This window comes from Verticillium dahliae, genomic scaffold (assembly GCF_000150675.1).
Source record: "Verticillium dahliae VdLs.17 supercont1.7 genomic scaffold, whole genome shotgun sequence".
NCBI lineage: Eukaryota > Fungi > Ascomycota > Sordariomycetes > Glomerellales > Plectosphaerellaceae > Verticillium > Verticillium dahliae.
In genome coordinates, this window is record NW_009276917.1 from 685930 (window position 1) to 701425 (window position 15496).

A 15496-nucleotide genomic window follows, 5' to 3' on the forward strand; every position below is an offset into this window, starting at 1 on the left:
GGTCGGAGCAACGGGATTTCGAGGTTGAGAGACTGGCGATATGAGAATGACAGGCAGGGAAGGGGGAAGAGCGAGTAGGCGTGCTGTTGTTGATCCAGCAGTAGCTCCGATTCGAAGTGGGGACAGGACGTTGCGTATCTCTCTCGGGTTCAGGTGGGTAGGTAGTACTGTAGGTACCTAGGTAGGTGGGTAGGTAAGGGGGGGGTCCGTCCGATATGCAGCCTCTAGAGGGTTGCAGGTGAGTGATGGAGGTGGTGCTTTGGAAAAGGAACAAGGAAAGGCTATGGTTCGAGAAGCAGTGTTAGCAAGAGCAGCAGCATGGACAAGACATCCTACGTCAGCTCCTGCAGCGTGTGGGAACCTATGAGCCGTACATTGCCGGAGGGACGCGTCGTGTCCGCGGTACGTGATGTTTGTCTTGGGGGGGTCGAGACAGAGACAGAAACAGGAGAGAGGAACAAGTGTAAATGGAAAGTAAGTGGATGGAGTGGTGAGTCGACGAGGCGACGTAGATTGATTGATGGTGGGTGCAGCGCATGGACAGACGGTTGGGCCTGGGGCGACAGCGGGAAGGGAGGGGGAGGCTAGTGGGAAGCTCTCACCTTGGATGAAAAGAGGGGACTGGGCCACCTGAGTGGGGACCTCAGACGGTCGATGGTTTGGGGGGGGACTATTTGTCGAGGCTCAGGCTCTTTTGTTACATAGTAGGAGGCATGGGAGCGGGCAGCATAAAAGATGCAGTGGATGTCAGGATTTGCCTTTAGTCGGTCGGAGATTGACGAGAACTCATGGAGATTTGATGCAAGAGCGTGAAGTCTGTCTGAGATGGGTCGGCGAGTGAGAAGCCCAGATTGGACGCGACCTGTCACATGAGGTGGCCGGACAGGTGGGTGGAAGCCCGTCCGCTCCGTCTGTTCCATTGTCTTGTCGGCTTCTTCCCTTCACCTCAACTGAGGTGCTACAGCACTGAACTGGACACCGTGACGTGATGAGCTTCGTCGTGGGTGGTGGGCGCATGGCCTGGTTGGCTGGGCGCTTGTGCATTGAAGCGGCGAGGCAGGGGTCGCCGCGAGGCCGTCAAGCCGTGTCGCAGAAGAGCTGAGGCAGGGACAGGCCGCCAAGGTTCCAGGTACCTACCTACACGTAGAGCAAGCTGGCTGAGTTCTAGATGGAGGGCGCCTTCGATGGCTGGCGCCTGCCTGTGTCTCCGAAACAAATATTATGCTTCGTGGTATCCGATCTTCTGCTCATACCTGCTTTAAGGTACCTAGATTGCATGCATCGTCTGGGAGGTCTCCACGTATGTCCCTGACGGTGCCTGTGCCTGGTAGGAAAACGGTGAGCTGCTCCCCGCATGAGCTACATGTACCCGCCTACCTGAGGTTAGTACACGCCCTAGAGGTAGCTTCCAGCCTCAGAGCTTCCCACTAAGGTTATGATGTTGAACGCATATCAAAGCAGTATGAACACGGATGGGGCTGCAGTCCCATGCTTGAGCACGAGGCCAGTAGAAGTCTTTTGTTGGCTATCGAAAACAATCTGTCAATAGAAATGCCCTCGGCCACAAAGCAACAACGATCTCCTGCACCGGCCCGCCACCTCGGTTGTCCTCTTATAATAACTTCAGTGAATGACTTGCTGCCATCTTCTCCCACGTCTTATTGGCCTTGCCTCTCTACAACGACCTCGTCTTCCTTTTGTGGTACAGAAATATCAGTCAATCGTGAACAGAGACTGCAAGGCTAGGAGCTTTGGTTTCCTCGTGGTCATAGCAATGCTCACACGGGATCTATACTCGAGAAGACAGGCCTTGCACAGATAGGCACACCTGTATGTCTGTCTTGCTACCTAGACTATTATGATTCAAGCCGATGGTGAGAGTCTATGGCCAATATCGTGTTACAAGGTATTTATGTAATATAAGACTTATGACGTTCGACTCGGTTAGGTTCGCATTTGAGACGTCTTTCGGAGCAGTATTGATGTGACACACTGACCTCGCTGGTGACGTTGCCCAGAGGTAGGCACTCGTCAGAGATGTTAGTGAAAAGCATCGTACGGACTCAGATGTCTGTATACATGCCTGTAGTGTCCTCGTTATCTCAGCAAGAAAAGCTTGGATATGATCATGTCCATCAAATCATAGGCACGGTCTCGGACATACATGACCATGACTATATACGCCAACATCAGCACAGAACGCATAATAGTTCGAATGCCGAAGCCTTGTGATGTTGATGAGAGACTCTCCTAATGGTTCATGCCAGGTCATCTGTGTCCCGAAGCTCAGTCTACATTGTCTTTTTATCTAACCTATGCCGAAACCAAATCGCCTGATCGCTCAGAGAATGCCCGCAATGTGTGTTGATGGCCGTGGGCTAGTGACCAAAGCCTCATACCACAAACGCATGTCCATATGTGCCGTGAATGACCAAAAGCACCCGCCGAAGATGCATCCATTCAGGGTATCTCGTCATCGTCATCGCCGCCGAACCCGAAGCTGAACCCTCCACCCTCAGCTTCCGCCGGCCCTGCGCCGACTGCCTCCTCCCATTTCCGTTTCTTATGCGCCGCCTTACTATCCAAGATGCGCAGCGCCTCCTCGAGTGCCTCGGGGTATGTTGCTTGCAGCCGCTCCACAAACAGCCCGTAGGGGTCCGTCACATCGCGCTCGAAACCAGTCACCTGCTCCGCCTTGTCTCGGAGAAACGACAACGCTTCGGAGAGGTGGTGGAGCGAAGGCGATTTGGGTACAAAGTTCTGAGTCAGCGCAATACCGCTCTCCAGGTTGACCACGAGATGCCACCATCCGCTGGGGACGTGCAGGATTTCTCCTGCATGGCAGACGCCCTCGATGCACTCAGGCAGCTGCCGTGCCTCGTCATGGAATGTCTCCAGCCACTCGGCTATGCTGATGGGGCTCGTCACCTCGCTCGCGTCCCTGGAAACGAAAACGCCGGGCACCGACACGGAGGGCGGGAACATGATCCAGTATTTGGAACCCTGCAGAACTGCGTTCCAGGCGCTCGTTGCGTTGGGGTCTTTGTGGAAGGTTGAGCCACTGCGTTCGGGGCCAATGATCAGCCATCGGTGCGCTGGCCGCTCGTCTCCAAGAAGCTCAAAGAGATCAGGACCGAAGCACTCTGGCTTCCAGTATGCTGCGCCCTCTTCGCGGCCCACTTTGATGTGCATCTTCTCGGCGAACTTCTTGTCGAAAAGATAGAGAGGGCTTTCGTCAGTTGTGTTTTTCATATAGTCGTGGTATGTCGAGAAGGGCCAGTCAACAGCCTCGGCACGAAACTCTACGTCACCGTATTGCTTCAAAATCGTCTCAATGGTCCAGGTTTGGAAGACTGGCCAATCCTGAATGCATTTCGTCAACACAAAGGGCTTTTCAGTCCATGAGGCTGCGAACTCATCATATGACAGATTGTCAAGCTTGGTGATTTGGTTACCACGGGGGATCTTGGTGGCAAACCTGGACAAGTCCAGATGGCTGCAGACAAATGGCCTGTGCAGGACATCGGAGAAAACATTGCTACAGTCAATCTTGGATTCCTGGTCAACTGCCAGCCCGAGCAGTGTTGCCCTCCAAGAGCCCTGCCACTTTCCGCCAAATCGACCTGTCGTATGGTGCCTGGGAACAGTTAGTTTTAGCCTTTGCAACCCTGTCGGTCCCCGGCCACAAAACACCGCGACTGTGACTCAGTCATACAGGATGACTGAGTGCCATGATTGGCCTCATTCCGGGCACCAGCAGCCTTGTGTTGGAGGAGGAAGAAGACTCACTCAAGGAAAAGGGGTTTCCACAACTCAGCAGACGAACAAAAGGCGTAAAGGAATCGGCAAGTGTAGCCCAAGCGCCTCAGTGAATGCTGGTCAAGATACTCCAGAAACAACATGAGTGTCTCGTCGGAGAATGACCGAAAAGCACCAGCAGAAGGGCGTGCGTTTGGACCTTCATGGAGAAATTGGTTGCCGAGAGGCTTCACCCCTAAAGGGTGGGTGGGAAGGCTTGAGATTGACTCATGCGTCGTCGGTGTCATAGCATCTTCGGTGTGCGCATGCTCACGTTTGGCCTCACTGACGTGTGACGTGCCATTGTTAGGCCCAAGGCCATTCGGCCGAGAGATGTCGTTGGCCGTCATGTGTATACAGCGATCAGTGCGTGTGGTGGAGGGGCAGCCAGGTTGGGGCCCTGGTCTGTAGGTAGACGTGGGGGACTCGGCAGAAAGCTAAGACACTATACAAAGGAGGAGGGGTAACAAAAAAAAAAGAAAGGATCAGGGCTTGACCACCATGTAACCCCAGGATGACTCGTTGGTCAGAGTTTCGCCTCGCGATCAAGTGTTCGAAGTCTGAAGGGAATGTTGACTGAGGCCAAAATAGTAGGGAAAAATCCATCTTTGGGACTCCCCTCCACTGACAGGCATCTGGCTGGACTAGGATGTCGCCGCTGTGTTGAATGGGCTGATGGCAGTCAAGTGAGGTGGGGGCAGGGGCAGGCTGTGAGGTCAGTGCTGCGTCGGAAGACAGGCGTGGCACGGCTCAACATCGCTTAAAACCGTGGGATCGCCCCTGCCCCTCCTCTTTCTCCTATCGCTGGCCAACCACGTGACTAGCAAAGAAAAAAAAATTAACGACTCTTCTCTTTCTCCCGTGCCGCCACACCACGACCACCCAGATCACTTATCCACCTCAACACCAACAACTTGACATTCCCCCCTGCTCTTTGATTTTTATCAAGAGCACCTAGACGAGTCTCAGATTAAATATCTAGACTCTCTTTGACGATTTTCCACGGTATACTCTACGAGTCTCCCGTGTGATTACGACAAGCCGCATTTGCCCGCCGACCAACAATCGCAACACCAAACCGCAATCATGGCTGACTCCCAGGGACTGGAGGAGATCAACGAGGGTGAGTGATCGCGACAACCTCTTTTCCGCCCTTGCAACTACACCGGACTGTGTCGCATCGCATCGCGCTCGCCGCATGGGACCGCGACGCCAGGCGACGCACCGCCCACCCACCTGCTGCTACCCCTCAGCGACCCGTTGCTGACCAGCCTTACTACAGCGACCATCGAGTCCAACTGGACCGAGGTTTGCGAGTCGTTCGACGACATGGAACTGAAGTCGGAGCTTCTCCGTGGTGTCTACGCCTACGTAAGTTTTTCTTGACCTCGTCGCCTCGTCGGCGAAATTCCGTCCTCCCACAATATGTCGCATACTGATAGGCGGTGTCCAGGGTTTCGAGCGTCCCTCCGCCATCCAGGCCCGTGCCATCATGCCCGTCGTCAAGGGTACGTAAAACCACCGACTCTAATCCCTCCTCCCCCTTTCACCTCCCGCTCACACAATGTGCAGGTAACGATGTCATTGCCCAGGCCCAGTCCGGTACTGGCAAGACCGCCACCTTCTCCATCTCTGTCCTGCAGAAGATCGACCCCGCCGTCAAGCAGTGCCAGGCCCTTATCCTTGCTCCCACCCGTGAGCTGGCCCAGCAGATCCAGAAGGTCGTCATCGCCATCGGTGACTTTATGAACATTGAGTGCCACGCCTGCATTGGCGGCACCTCTGTCCGCGACGACATGAAGGCCCTCCAGGACGGCCCTCAGGTCGTCGTCGGTACCCCCGGCCGTGTCCACGACATGATCCAGCGTCGTTTCCTCAAGACCGACAGCATGAAGATGTTCGTTCTCGACGAGGCCGACGAGATGCTTTCGGTACGTTCCACCCTTCTCCCTCTCTGAATCTCCATCGTGTGTCGTCTAACACGTCTTGCCAGCGCGGTTTCACCGAGCAAATCTACGACATCTTCCAGCTCCTTCCCCAGAGCACCCAGGTCGTCCTTCTCTCCGCCACCATGCCCCAGGACGTCCTCGAGGTCACCACCAAGTTCATGCGCGACCCTATCCGTATCCTCGTCAAGAAGGACGAGCTTACCCTTGAGGGTATCAAGCAGTTCTACATTGCCGTCGAGAAGGAGGAGTGGAAGCTCGACACCCTCTCCGATCTGTACGAGACTGTCACCATCACCCAGGCCGTCATCTTCTGCAACACCCGCCGCAAGGTCGACTGGCTCACCGACAAGCTCACTGCCCGTGACTTCACCGTCTCCGCCATGCACGGTGACATGGACCAGGGTCAGCGTGACCTGATTATGAAGGAGTTCCGTTCCGGTTCTTCTCGTGTCCTGATCGCCACCGACCTTCTGGCCCGTGGCATCGACGTCCAGCAGGTCTCGCTGGTCATCAACTACGACCTTCCCGCCAACCGCGAGAACTACATCCACCGTATCGGTCGTGGTGGCCGTTTCGGCCGTAAGGGCGTTGCGATCAACTTTGTTACCGCCGAGGATGTTCGCATGATGCGTGAGATTGAGCAGTTCTACAGCACCCAGATTGAGGAGATGCCCATGAACGTCGCCGACCTCATCTAAGCGCCACACACACCCACATACACCACGCGTTTTGGGTCTTGGGACAAGGGCACACTCGGAGATCCACCCTATCACGGACGGACCTTGCATTTGGGTGGCGTGCTTCCCAGGACCGTCGAAGAAGGTCCTGTCCAGTCGTTGTTGTTTGTCGATAGATCGGTCGACGCTGCTTAGAGACGTCGCCTGGGGCGCGGCTGGTCGGTTGCCGCGCGGCCGGCTGCGCCCTGGCTCATCAGTGGCGATCACAAAAAGTGGCTTCATTGCGGGCGAAGAAGGCTCATGGGTCTCTCCGGCACCTTAATGCTTCTGAAGGTGCGGACGGGAGCCATCGGAGAATAATGGGGCAGGTTCACGTCTCGATTTCTCTTTCGGTCTCTCGGTCTGTAGTTAGGGGGGGCAAATCATGAATCAGTTTCCTAATTACATTGCTGCACCATAGTGATGATGATGTGTCGTGCACCACTTGTGTGTGTATAGTTGGAGGGCAGCCTGTATAAGCATGCGAAGCGTACTTAGTAGGCAGCTAGGTTGTGGCCCAAATAGAGGGTTGGAAGCAGTGAGGGGCAGATGGAAATATTGTTCGACGTACAGCGACCTAACGTACCCCGCCATTACCCCGCGGCGTCGAGGCACCCCCCACCGAACAAGCCCTGACCAGGCATGTGTCCAAGCAATAAGGCACCTGTAGGTAATACCTAGTTCGCCAGCCGTCGTGTCCCAGCACGCGCGGTGAGTGTCGCAAGAGATAGGTCCTACCGCTGTTGCGTTCGTTTGATGCACAGGTGGTTACGGGTTTGGCTATTCCAAGTGATATTTTGATTCCAGTTTTTTTTTACTATATTAACGGCTCAAGTGAGCCTGCCCTTACTAGATGAATACTACATCTAGTGAAATATGATGCTCACTTGAGCTGTGCCAAGTTCGCTTCCAAGACTTCCGGAGGGGGGAGCACATCAGGTCCGAATGATATAGGCAATAACTTGGTGTTTCGTCAGCCCAATGCTTGATGCACAGCTAACAACAGCACCTTAGGTCACAGGGGTGGCCACTCACCTCGTCCAGTGTCAAGACAACATAGTCCCCCTTGATGTTGAACATGAAGATTGGCGTCTCAACTGTGCAGAATTCACGGATGCTGCCCTTTGTCAGTTTCATGGGACCACAACCACGGACAGTGCCACGCAAGTCGAGCCAGGCAAGCCAGTACAGAAAGGGGCGACTCACAACTGTCGGCACGCACCACAGGGGCTGACGGTGGGCTCAATGTCAGCCGCGACGCCGACGGCGCTGAAGCCGCGGATGCCCTCCTGGACGGCCTTGGCAAAGGCGACCCTTTCCGCGCAGGTGCCGACGCCGTAGGAAGCGTTCTCAATGTTGGCGCCGTCGGTGAACTGGCCGGCGTTGGAGAGGATGGTGGCGCCGACGCGGAACTTGCTGTAGGGGCAGTACGCCGTGCTCTTAGCAGCGACGGACCTATCGTGCAGCGTCTGGACCTGGTCCTTGGTGAGGCCGTACTTTGAGGCGACCTCGGCGAGGTGGGACTCGTCTTGGATGGAGTACGTCTTGTAGCTAGGCATCTTGATTCTTTCTTTTCTCCTTTCCTTGGCTAAAGATGCGGGTATAAGGTGGGAGTGAAAGAGGGAGGAGAGGGAGAGGAGGACGGGAGGTTGGAGATATCAAGTCTTGTGACAAAAACTCACTGGGCGTACGGGCGCTGGGACGGACGAGCGCAAGGGCCCGCAGGGCTTTGATAGAGCCTTGGAGTTAGAGGGCAACAGCTGATAGGAATGGCCCGGACTCCACCGAAACGCCGCTGCCTTCCCCTTCTGTACCTCGCTGTTTGCGCCAAGTCTTGCAGCCCCCTCAACCACTCCATCAACCCAATTTCATCAAATATCACTATGGATTCGCGCATCCGGCTTTGTTGTCATCGAGAAGAATATTTCTGTTTCTTATGACTAGCTGTCATCGTGCTTCGCGACCGACCATACGAATAGGCACCTGCAGAAACGACGGGAGACATGTCGCCTAGCTCGATGCCAACTCGTCCCATCCGTCTTTGCCAAAGAGGCAAAGGCTGTCCTCCTCCAACACCTACCCAAGGCCTTAGATGGGAATCGTCAGAGGGTTCATGACACTACACGGAAAAGTCAGTTCTCATCAAATTCCCGGTGGCAGTCACAGACACCACTCACGATGCACCGCCGTCCACGATGAGGTTGGCACCGTTGACGTACGACGAGAAGCCCGAGGCCAGGAAGCCCGCGACTCTCGCGACCTCCTCGGGGTTCCCCGCCCGCTCCAAGCCGACGGTCGCCTCCGACGCTTCCTTGGTCTGCAAGCTCGCCGGAGGGAACTGCGCATTCATCCCCTTGACGTCGGTCTTTACGTGTGTGTGTCAACCGTCAGCAGAATACTCCTCGCTTGGGTTACCAACAAGACAAGAAAAGGAATAACGCAGGACTCACCCCGTGCAGGTCAACCCCGACGTCAATCTGACCCGGCGAAATGCAGTTCACCCTGACGCCCGTGCCCTTGAGCACAGCGACGCCGGCCCTCACGACGCCCAGCGCCGCGTGCGACGCCATGGTGTAGGCCGGGCCCCAGCACCCGCCATACGTCCCCGCGACGCTGCCCACGACGATGACGCTGCCGTACGAATGCGTCTTGGGTGCCGCGTTTGGGTACGCCTGCTTCTCCGTCAGCTTGCCCATGGCCGGCGGCGCGTACTTGAGTGCGTAAAAGGGCGCCATCGAGTGTGCCTCGAAGCACCGCTGCAGGTCCTGCGGCGTCGTCTCCGAGATGGCGGCCGGGCCCAGCAGGCCCGAGGACGACACCCACACGTCGAGCCGGCCGAACGCCGCGAGGATCTCGTCGATGAGCGTCAGCGTGTCCTCTTCCTTGGCAATGTGGAACGGGTACGGGATGATCTTGGTGTTGGGCGCGTGCTGCGCCAGCTTGCGGAGCAAGGGTGCGTAGCTCTCGTCGCTGGCCGAATGGTCGCAGGCTGCCGTATCTCTTCGTCAGTCACACACGTACACAATCGCTGCCCCTTTGTTTGTCAAAGGAAGAGCAACGCCATCAGGTCCAGGCGTAGTTGCATACCGTAAATCGAGGCGGCGCCGTGAGCTGTGAAGCATGGTCAGTCGTCAGGTCAGCACTGTGAGGATAGGACCTCAGGTCAAGCGCACGTACTCGCCAACTCCTCGATGATGGCCTGTCCCACCGGCTGTGAAGCACCCGTCACGACGCAGACAAAGCCGTACTGGATCCTACTGTCAGTGAGTTGCCCCCGCCGGACTCCGTGGCATTCACGACGTCACTCACAAGCTTGCCGTCCGCGCGGTACGGGCTAAAGTCACTCGTAGTGTCCATGGTGGTAATGAGCTCTGCACCGCGTCTGTTTGCTGATGTGTCGGAGACCTCGAGCTTGAACTGGACTCTCTTCAACTTCCAATCCACAGTCACAAAGAAGGAGAAGAAAAGAACGATATGCCAAACATGCTAAACCCCCCTCAATGGCCTGATAGTCGGACAGGCTCGAAGCCTGCTGATTACCCGCCACCTGACTGGCCAGGCCGCTCTCAGCAGTCTGTCGAGGAATGGTGCTTCTCCGAGGGCGCGGGGCTGCCGCAAACACCCCGCCCACGCTGCATGATTGACATTGATAATAGATAAGCTCGGCCGCCACGCGCGCCAGCGCCCGCAGCGCCGTGCTAACTGATACGTAGTCGCAACAAGTGCTGAAGTCAAAGAGTCTTCCAGTCGGCGCACGCGGCACACACCTGCAGCGGCGTGGGTCGTGGATTGCATTTGAGAACGGAAGAACATGAACGCTTCAATTACTATTCATCATGGTAGAGGAGACGGGCCGCCTGTCTGTTGAAGCACGATTCATCCTTCACTGACGTACGTGGGCGAATCCCAGAGTCGGCTCAAAATCCGCCTCGTCCTTGGCGCCAAAGTCCCAGACAGTGTAGAAGTTCCTCAAGAACGGCGTGCCGATGAGCGTGAAGCCCTCGGCGCCGCTGTCTTCGAAAGGCGGCCAGCATGCGTCGGGCGCCGCCGGGAAGCCGGGCTTGCGGAGGTCCTCGCCCGAGGCCGTTAGCACAATGGGCTCCGAGACGCCGGGTGGGCTAAACTCCAATGAGATGGACCACGACGAGTTGAACTCGGAGCACTTGAGCACGCGCTTGCCGTCGAGGAGATCCGTGTAATTGAGGCCCATGGTCTCATACACGGCAAGGACCTTGTCGGTGGGTAGCGAGGACTTACCAGCGCCCGTGTCGAAGACCACGTTGGTGAGGCCAAGGTCCGTCGTGCTGACGCCACCATTGACTGAGTCGAAGCCCTTGAACGAAACGCCCTTGATCAAGGACCGCCAGACGTCGTAGCGTCCATCCGGGCCCTTGACGATGGGAACCTTCGTGAGCTCCGCGGCTGAGTACTCAGACTCCTTGGAGGAGCCCATCGTCAGCAGGCCAGGCTCGTCGGCGGCGTCGCTCTCGCCAAGGTAAATGCCAAATCGGGGCTCATCGAGGTCGGGCATCAGCATGGTCAGCACGTTGTTGGCGTCTCCCACCATAATGCTGTCGAAAGCAAGGCCCATGAAGCCGTCGGTAGGCATGTTGTTCCAGTCGGAATAGTAGATGCTGAGGAAGGGCTGGCGCCAGGTCTGGTTGTTGACAGTAAACTTGTCATTCACGACATCACCGGCAACGTAGCCGCCCAAGTAGCTGATGTCGGCGGTCCTGTTTAGGGGGTAGCCTGTGCAGGACGCCGTCACGTTGTATCCAACACGTTGATACCTGGCCGTTGTTAGTTGTCTTGTGCGTCCACCTTCGGAACGAGCACCACCTACGGTGTGTTGTTGTGGCACCATTCTGCGCAGCCCTTGTCGACGACCCAGGTGGTGGAGCTGCCAGTGTCGGGGTGAAGGCGATACGTCTTGGAGGGCTTTCCGATTTCGACGTCGACGCTGGACTGGGATCTCGATTAGCAGATGGTTCCCAACGCCGCACTCCTCGCATCGGCCTTGTGTTGGGCCGTCGGCAGGCTTGAAGGGAGGGACTTACATAGCTGTTGTAGTAAGTAATTGGCAAGTCCACAGAGACGGCAGCAGTCAGCTGAGGTATCGCGGCGGCGGCCACTGCCAGGAGCATAGACCGAGGTGCCATTGTTCAGAAGTTGATCGTGATGATTTCAATCCGGTGTCAAGAAGGAGATGAACGAGTAATCCGGTGTCAAGAAGGAGATGAACGAGTTGATGTCAGAGCCATGGAGGGAATTCCTTAGATTTTATGAGCACATTCAAGTTTTGACCCTGGTGGGTCATTTCGTATTCCAAGCATCGTGATGATATCTATTCCAGGCTCCTGACTCCCAAGTCAGTGGGCTGAGTGGAGTCGTCTCCCCAGGTCAAGGGTCTATAGCTTCGGTATTGGCGATCTGGGCCGGACTTGGCACGAATACGAGCTTTCGACTAGATGGTCTTCATGCCCAAGACACGGGCAAACAAGACCAGCCTCCGCCTTTTGGCGAATATGGCGATGCCGGCGCCCTTGTAACCCTCTTTGCACTGCAATTGGTCGCACAGCAAATCGTTGCACAGCAAACTATTCAGCGGGAAAGGGGAGAGAGCGGCAGGCAATTCGCACGGCAGAATGTCCTTATAGTCCTGGCTTGGCTTCGTTCTATTTGGAGGGCCTACCTGTCATCTTCATCGGGAGCGCCGTGACTATAGCTGGCGGCTGCGCAGGTAATGGGGATTTTGCCAGTACGAGTTCGGATGCCACACGAGGGGCTTTCGTCCCTGCTCGGCTCGTCGAGTTACATGTAAGTATAAGTAGTAGCAACGGCTGCCCCTCGGCGAAGCCTATGTTACGACCAAATCGAGAGATTAGCTAGGTGTCGCGCTGGAAGATTTTGGCGAGAGCTGATTGAAGGAAGAAGCTTTTATTTTGGGGGGCATGCGTAGGACCAATCTGATGTTCCGAATAGGACGACGCCGAAAATGATCTAGCTTGTTGATAAGAGTCGTTGAGACCGTTCTGATTGTACCTAGGTAAGGAGAGCATCATGAATCTTCTCTCTGGCAGAAATGTCCTGAGGAAAACGACAGAGCCTTGTTGGGTGAGGCCTCACGTAATCAATCAGACAGAGAGAGGCAAGAGGCCGAGGCCGAGGCAGAGGCAGAGGCAGAGGCAGGCATGATCGGATGGAAGGGCGCACAGACGTGGAAGGCACAGCCACAGTGGCGCGTCCGATCGAAAGTCTTCCACACTCTTCCATGACCAGCCCAAGCTTCCCGCTTTCCAACAAGGCAGCGAGTGAGAGACCCGCAAACTCCCTTTATTTTGAAAAACCCAGAGTCTAGGCGTTTACGTATCCCGCCTCGTGCTGTTCCAGAGTCTTCTTTCTTGAGTCGACAGAAATCTTTCGATGCACTTGCGATCATAAGACAACATATCCCACGCTTCCCTACTCCGCGCCTGCAACCTCATCCCAACTCGATAGACGAAATCCGCAGAACAAACCCTCGATCCATCGCGCAATTTACAGCCGGTTCTTTACAGTCAGTACCCTCCACACCCGTGCCCCTGTCACTTCCCTCCCAGCCTAGCCGAACAATACCTTCGCCCGAGGCTCCAACCACAGCCGGCTTCACCACTGTCGGCTCGACTTTGCGACATTTCTTAACCCCATAAACCAGCGCTGCCAGCGACTCTTAACGAACGCTCAAGACTTGCGACTGACGAGAATCCTCCTGCTGTAGACCCCTCCATCCCACCCCTCCGACTGCCCCAGTCAATCTCCGGATTCCCCGCCAACCCTCTGCGATAAGCACCCTTTAGCCCCGCGGCAAGATGGTTAAAGAAACCAAGTACTACGATGTTCTCGGCGTATGTATTCCTCTTTCGTTTCCAACATGGCATCGAAAAAAAAAGAAGAAGCAACAAAGGACTAACATCAGTACAGGTTGCGCCTACCGCCACTGAGCAAGAGCTCAAGAAGGCTTACAAGACGGGCGCCTTGAAGTACCACCCTGGTATGTGCCTCTTATCGCTATGGTCTCTCGTCAGGCCGCAACTAACAGACGTCACCTTCAGACAAGAACGCACACAACCCCGCTGCCGAGGACAAGTTCAAGGAAATCTCACACGCCTACGAAATTCTCTCCGACTCCCAGAAGCGCAGCATCTACGACCAGTATGGCGAGGCTGGCCTTGAGGGAGGTGCCGGCGGCGGCGGCATGGCCGCTGAGGACCTGTTCGCTCAGTTCTTCGGCGGCGGTGGCGGTGGCCTCGGCGGCATGTTCGGTGGCGGCATGCAGAACCGCGGCCCTCCCAAGGCCCGCACCATCCACCACACTCACAAGGTCTCGCTTGAGGACATCTACCGCGGCAAGATCTCCAAGCTCGCCCTCCAGCGCTCCATCATCTGCCCCAAGTGCGAAGGCCGCGGCGGCAAGGAAGGCGCCGTCAAGCGCTGCGCCGGCTGTGACGGCCACGGCATGAAGACCATGATGCGCCAGATGGGTCCCATGATCCAGCGATTCCAGACTGTCTGCCCCGACTGCAGTGGCGAGGGAGAGACCATCAACACGAAGGACCGTTGCAAGCACTGCAGCGGTAAGAAGACTGTCGTCGATCGCAAGGTTCTCCACGTTCACGTCGATCGCGGTGTTAGGAGCGGCAAGAAGGTTGAGTTCCGTGGCGAGGGTGACCAGGCGCCTGGCATCCAGGCCGGTGATGTCGTCTTCGAGATTGAGCAGAAGCCCCACGCGCGCTTCACTCGCAAGGAGGACGATCTGCTGTACAAGGCTGAGATCGAGCTCGTGACAGCTCTGGCTGGTGGAACCATTTTCGTCGAGCACCTCGATGACAGGTGGCTGAGCATCGACATTCTGCCTGGCGAGGCTATCTGCCCTGGTATGTTTCCCCTTCTAGATCTTTCCGCAAGAGCGTTCCACTGACTTGGTGTGTTTATAGATGCTGTCAAGATGGTTCGCGGCCAGGGTATGCCCTCCGAGAGGCACCACGACCACGGCAATATGTACATCCAGTTCAGCGTCAAGTTCCCCGAGAAGAACTGGATGCAGGATGAGGCTTCATTCGAGGCCCTCCGCAAGCTGCTTCCCGCCCCCAGCCTCCAGACCGTCCCGCCTCCTGATGGCATGACCGAGCCCGCAGATCTCGAGGACATCGAGACGCAATCCCAGGCTCGCGTCTTTGGCGGCGGCGCTGGCGGCGGCTCCATGGAGGAGGATGACGAGGACGGCCACCCACACGGCGAGCGCGTGCAGTGCGCTTCTCAGTAAACTGTGTCGTTTTCTCAGGCGATTGTTTATCAGAGAGAGAGGGGGGGGGGGTGACGTCTTCGGCTTGCGAGGGCACACGACAGTGAGCCCAGCTTGTCTCCGAGACGACTTGCACGCTGCGAGCGATGTTGCATGATACCTTGATCGCGGAGCGTTGGGGATCGGGGAAGAGAAGCTGCGACGATTGCATTGCATGGACAGGGCTCAGGACGTGCCCAGGCGATACCGATGCGGCTTGGAAGGCCGTGGGATTTCTTGTGCGCTTTCGCGCGTATACTTAGGAGACGGGGCAGCAATCCGCGAGAGGCTTGCGGTGTTGTCCCGTCTTGTGTCGCCGGGCGCGCATAACGCCCGATGTCTTAATGATTCGGCTGTTTTCGCTCGACATCAGTCGACACATGGTTCGGGAGCGGCGTTTAGAGCATAGATGATACGAAATGAACAGTGAATTCTCTCCAGAAAGAATATGATACCGTCGCCAGGTTTTGTGAATCTTGGTACTTGTGCTTGGTGACACCTGGATGGCTTGCGCGAGTCGTCGCGTTCCTGGATCGACCTACTAGCGCACCTCGTCGTCACTCATGGGCGCCGATGCAACCCCCAACTCAACACCCTCACTCGCGCTATCATGTGAGCTAAAGGCGATCCACCAGCAGGAACATCCTGCCGCAAACAGTCGTCACGTGAACTAACCAAGGGCAGGCAGGTTTGCTGGGAATCAAAGTCAGCTT

The 15496-nt window shown here is 56.3% G+C and overlaps 6 protein-coding genes across 6 annotated transcripts; 2 read left to right on the forward strand and 4 right to left on the reverse strand.

Annotated features, from left to right (window-relative positions):
- Positions 1-2460: 2460 nt before the first annotated feature.
- On the reverse strand, positions 2461-4353 carry VDAG_04287 (F-box protein; the record flags this gene model as incomplete). Its single annotated transcript, XM_009650734.1, has 2 exons — positions 3790-4353; positions 2461-3637 (listed from the first exon to the last, which is right to left on the reverse strand). The coding sequence occupies exons 1-2, from the start codon at positions 4146-4148 to the stop codon at positions 2461-2463; spliced, it is 1536 nt and encodes a 511-aa protein (XP_009649029.1). The 5' UTR covers positions 4149-4353.
- Positions 4354-4631: 278 nt separating this feature from the next.
- On the forward strand, positions 4632-6445 carry VDAG_04288 (ATP-dependent RNA helicase eIF4A; the record flags this gene model as incomplete). The annotated part of the gene is made up of 5 exons (XM_009650735.1): positions 4632-4921; positions 5081-5169; positions 5252-5306; positions 5371-5729; positions 5792-6445. Exons 1-5 carry the CDS (start codon positions 4885-4887, stop codon positions 6443-6445), a joined length of 1194 nt encoding a protein of 397 aa, XP_009649030.1. The 5' UTR covers positions 4632-4884.
- A 901-nt stretch (positions 6446-7346) lies between these two features.
- On the reverse strand, positions 7347-8022 carry VDAG_04289 (cytidine deaminase; the record flags this gene model as incomplete). Its single annotated transcript, XM_009650736.1, has 3 exons — positions 7347-7424; positions 7499-7580; positions 7670-8022. 3 exons carry the CDS (start codon positions 8020-8022, stop codon positions 7347-7349), a joined length of 513 nt encoding a protein of 170 aa, XP_009649031.1.
- A 529-nt stretch (positions 8023-8551) lies between these two features.
- Positions 8552-9820, reverse strand: VDAG_04290 (uncharacterized protein; the record flags this gene model as incomplete). Its single annotated transcript, XM_009650737.1, has 6 exons — positions 8552-8582; positions 8641-8828; positions 8914-9452; positions 9551-9574; positions 9641-9710; positions 9773-9820. The coding sequence occupies 6 exons, from the start codon at positions 9818-9820 to the stop codon at positions 8552-8554; spliced, it is 900 nt and encodes a 299-aa protein (XP_009649032.1).
- A 526-nt stretch (positions 9821-10346) lies between these two features.
- Positions 10347-11622, reverse strand: VDAG_04291 (uncharacterized protein; the record flags this gene model as incomplete). Its single annotated transcript, XM_009650738.1, has 3 exons — positions 10347-11253; positions 11307-11428; positions 11521-11622. 3 exons carry the CDS (start codon positions 11620-11622, stop codon positions 10347-10349), a joined length of 1131 nt encoding a protein of 376 aa, XP_009649033.1.
- A 1689-nt stretch (positions 11623-13311) lies between these two features.
- VDAG_04292 (chaperone protein dnaJ 2) lies at positions 13312-14765 on the forward strand (the record flags this gene model as incomplete). The annotated part of the gene is made up of 4 exons (XM_009650739.1): positions 13312-13347; positions 13424-13493; positions 13555-14376; positions 14437-14765. The coding sequence occupies 4 exons, from the start codon at positions 13312-13314 to the stop codon at positions 14763-14765; spliced, it is 1257 nt and encodes a 418-aa protein (XP_009649034.1).
- Positions 14766-15496: the final 731 nt, after the last annotated feature.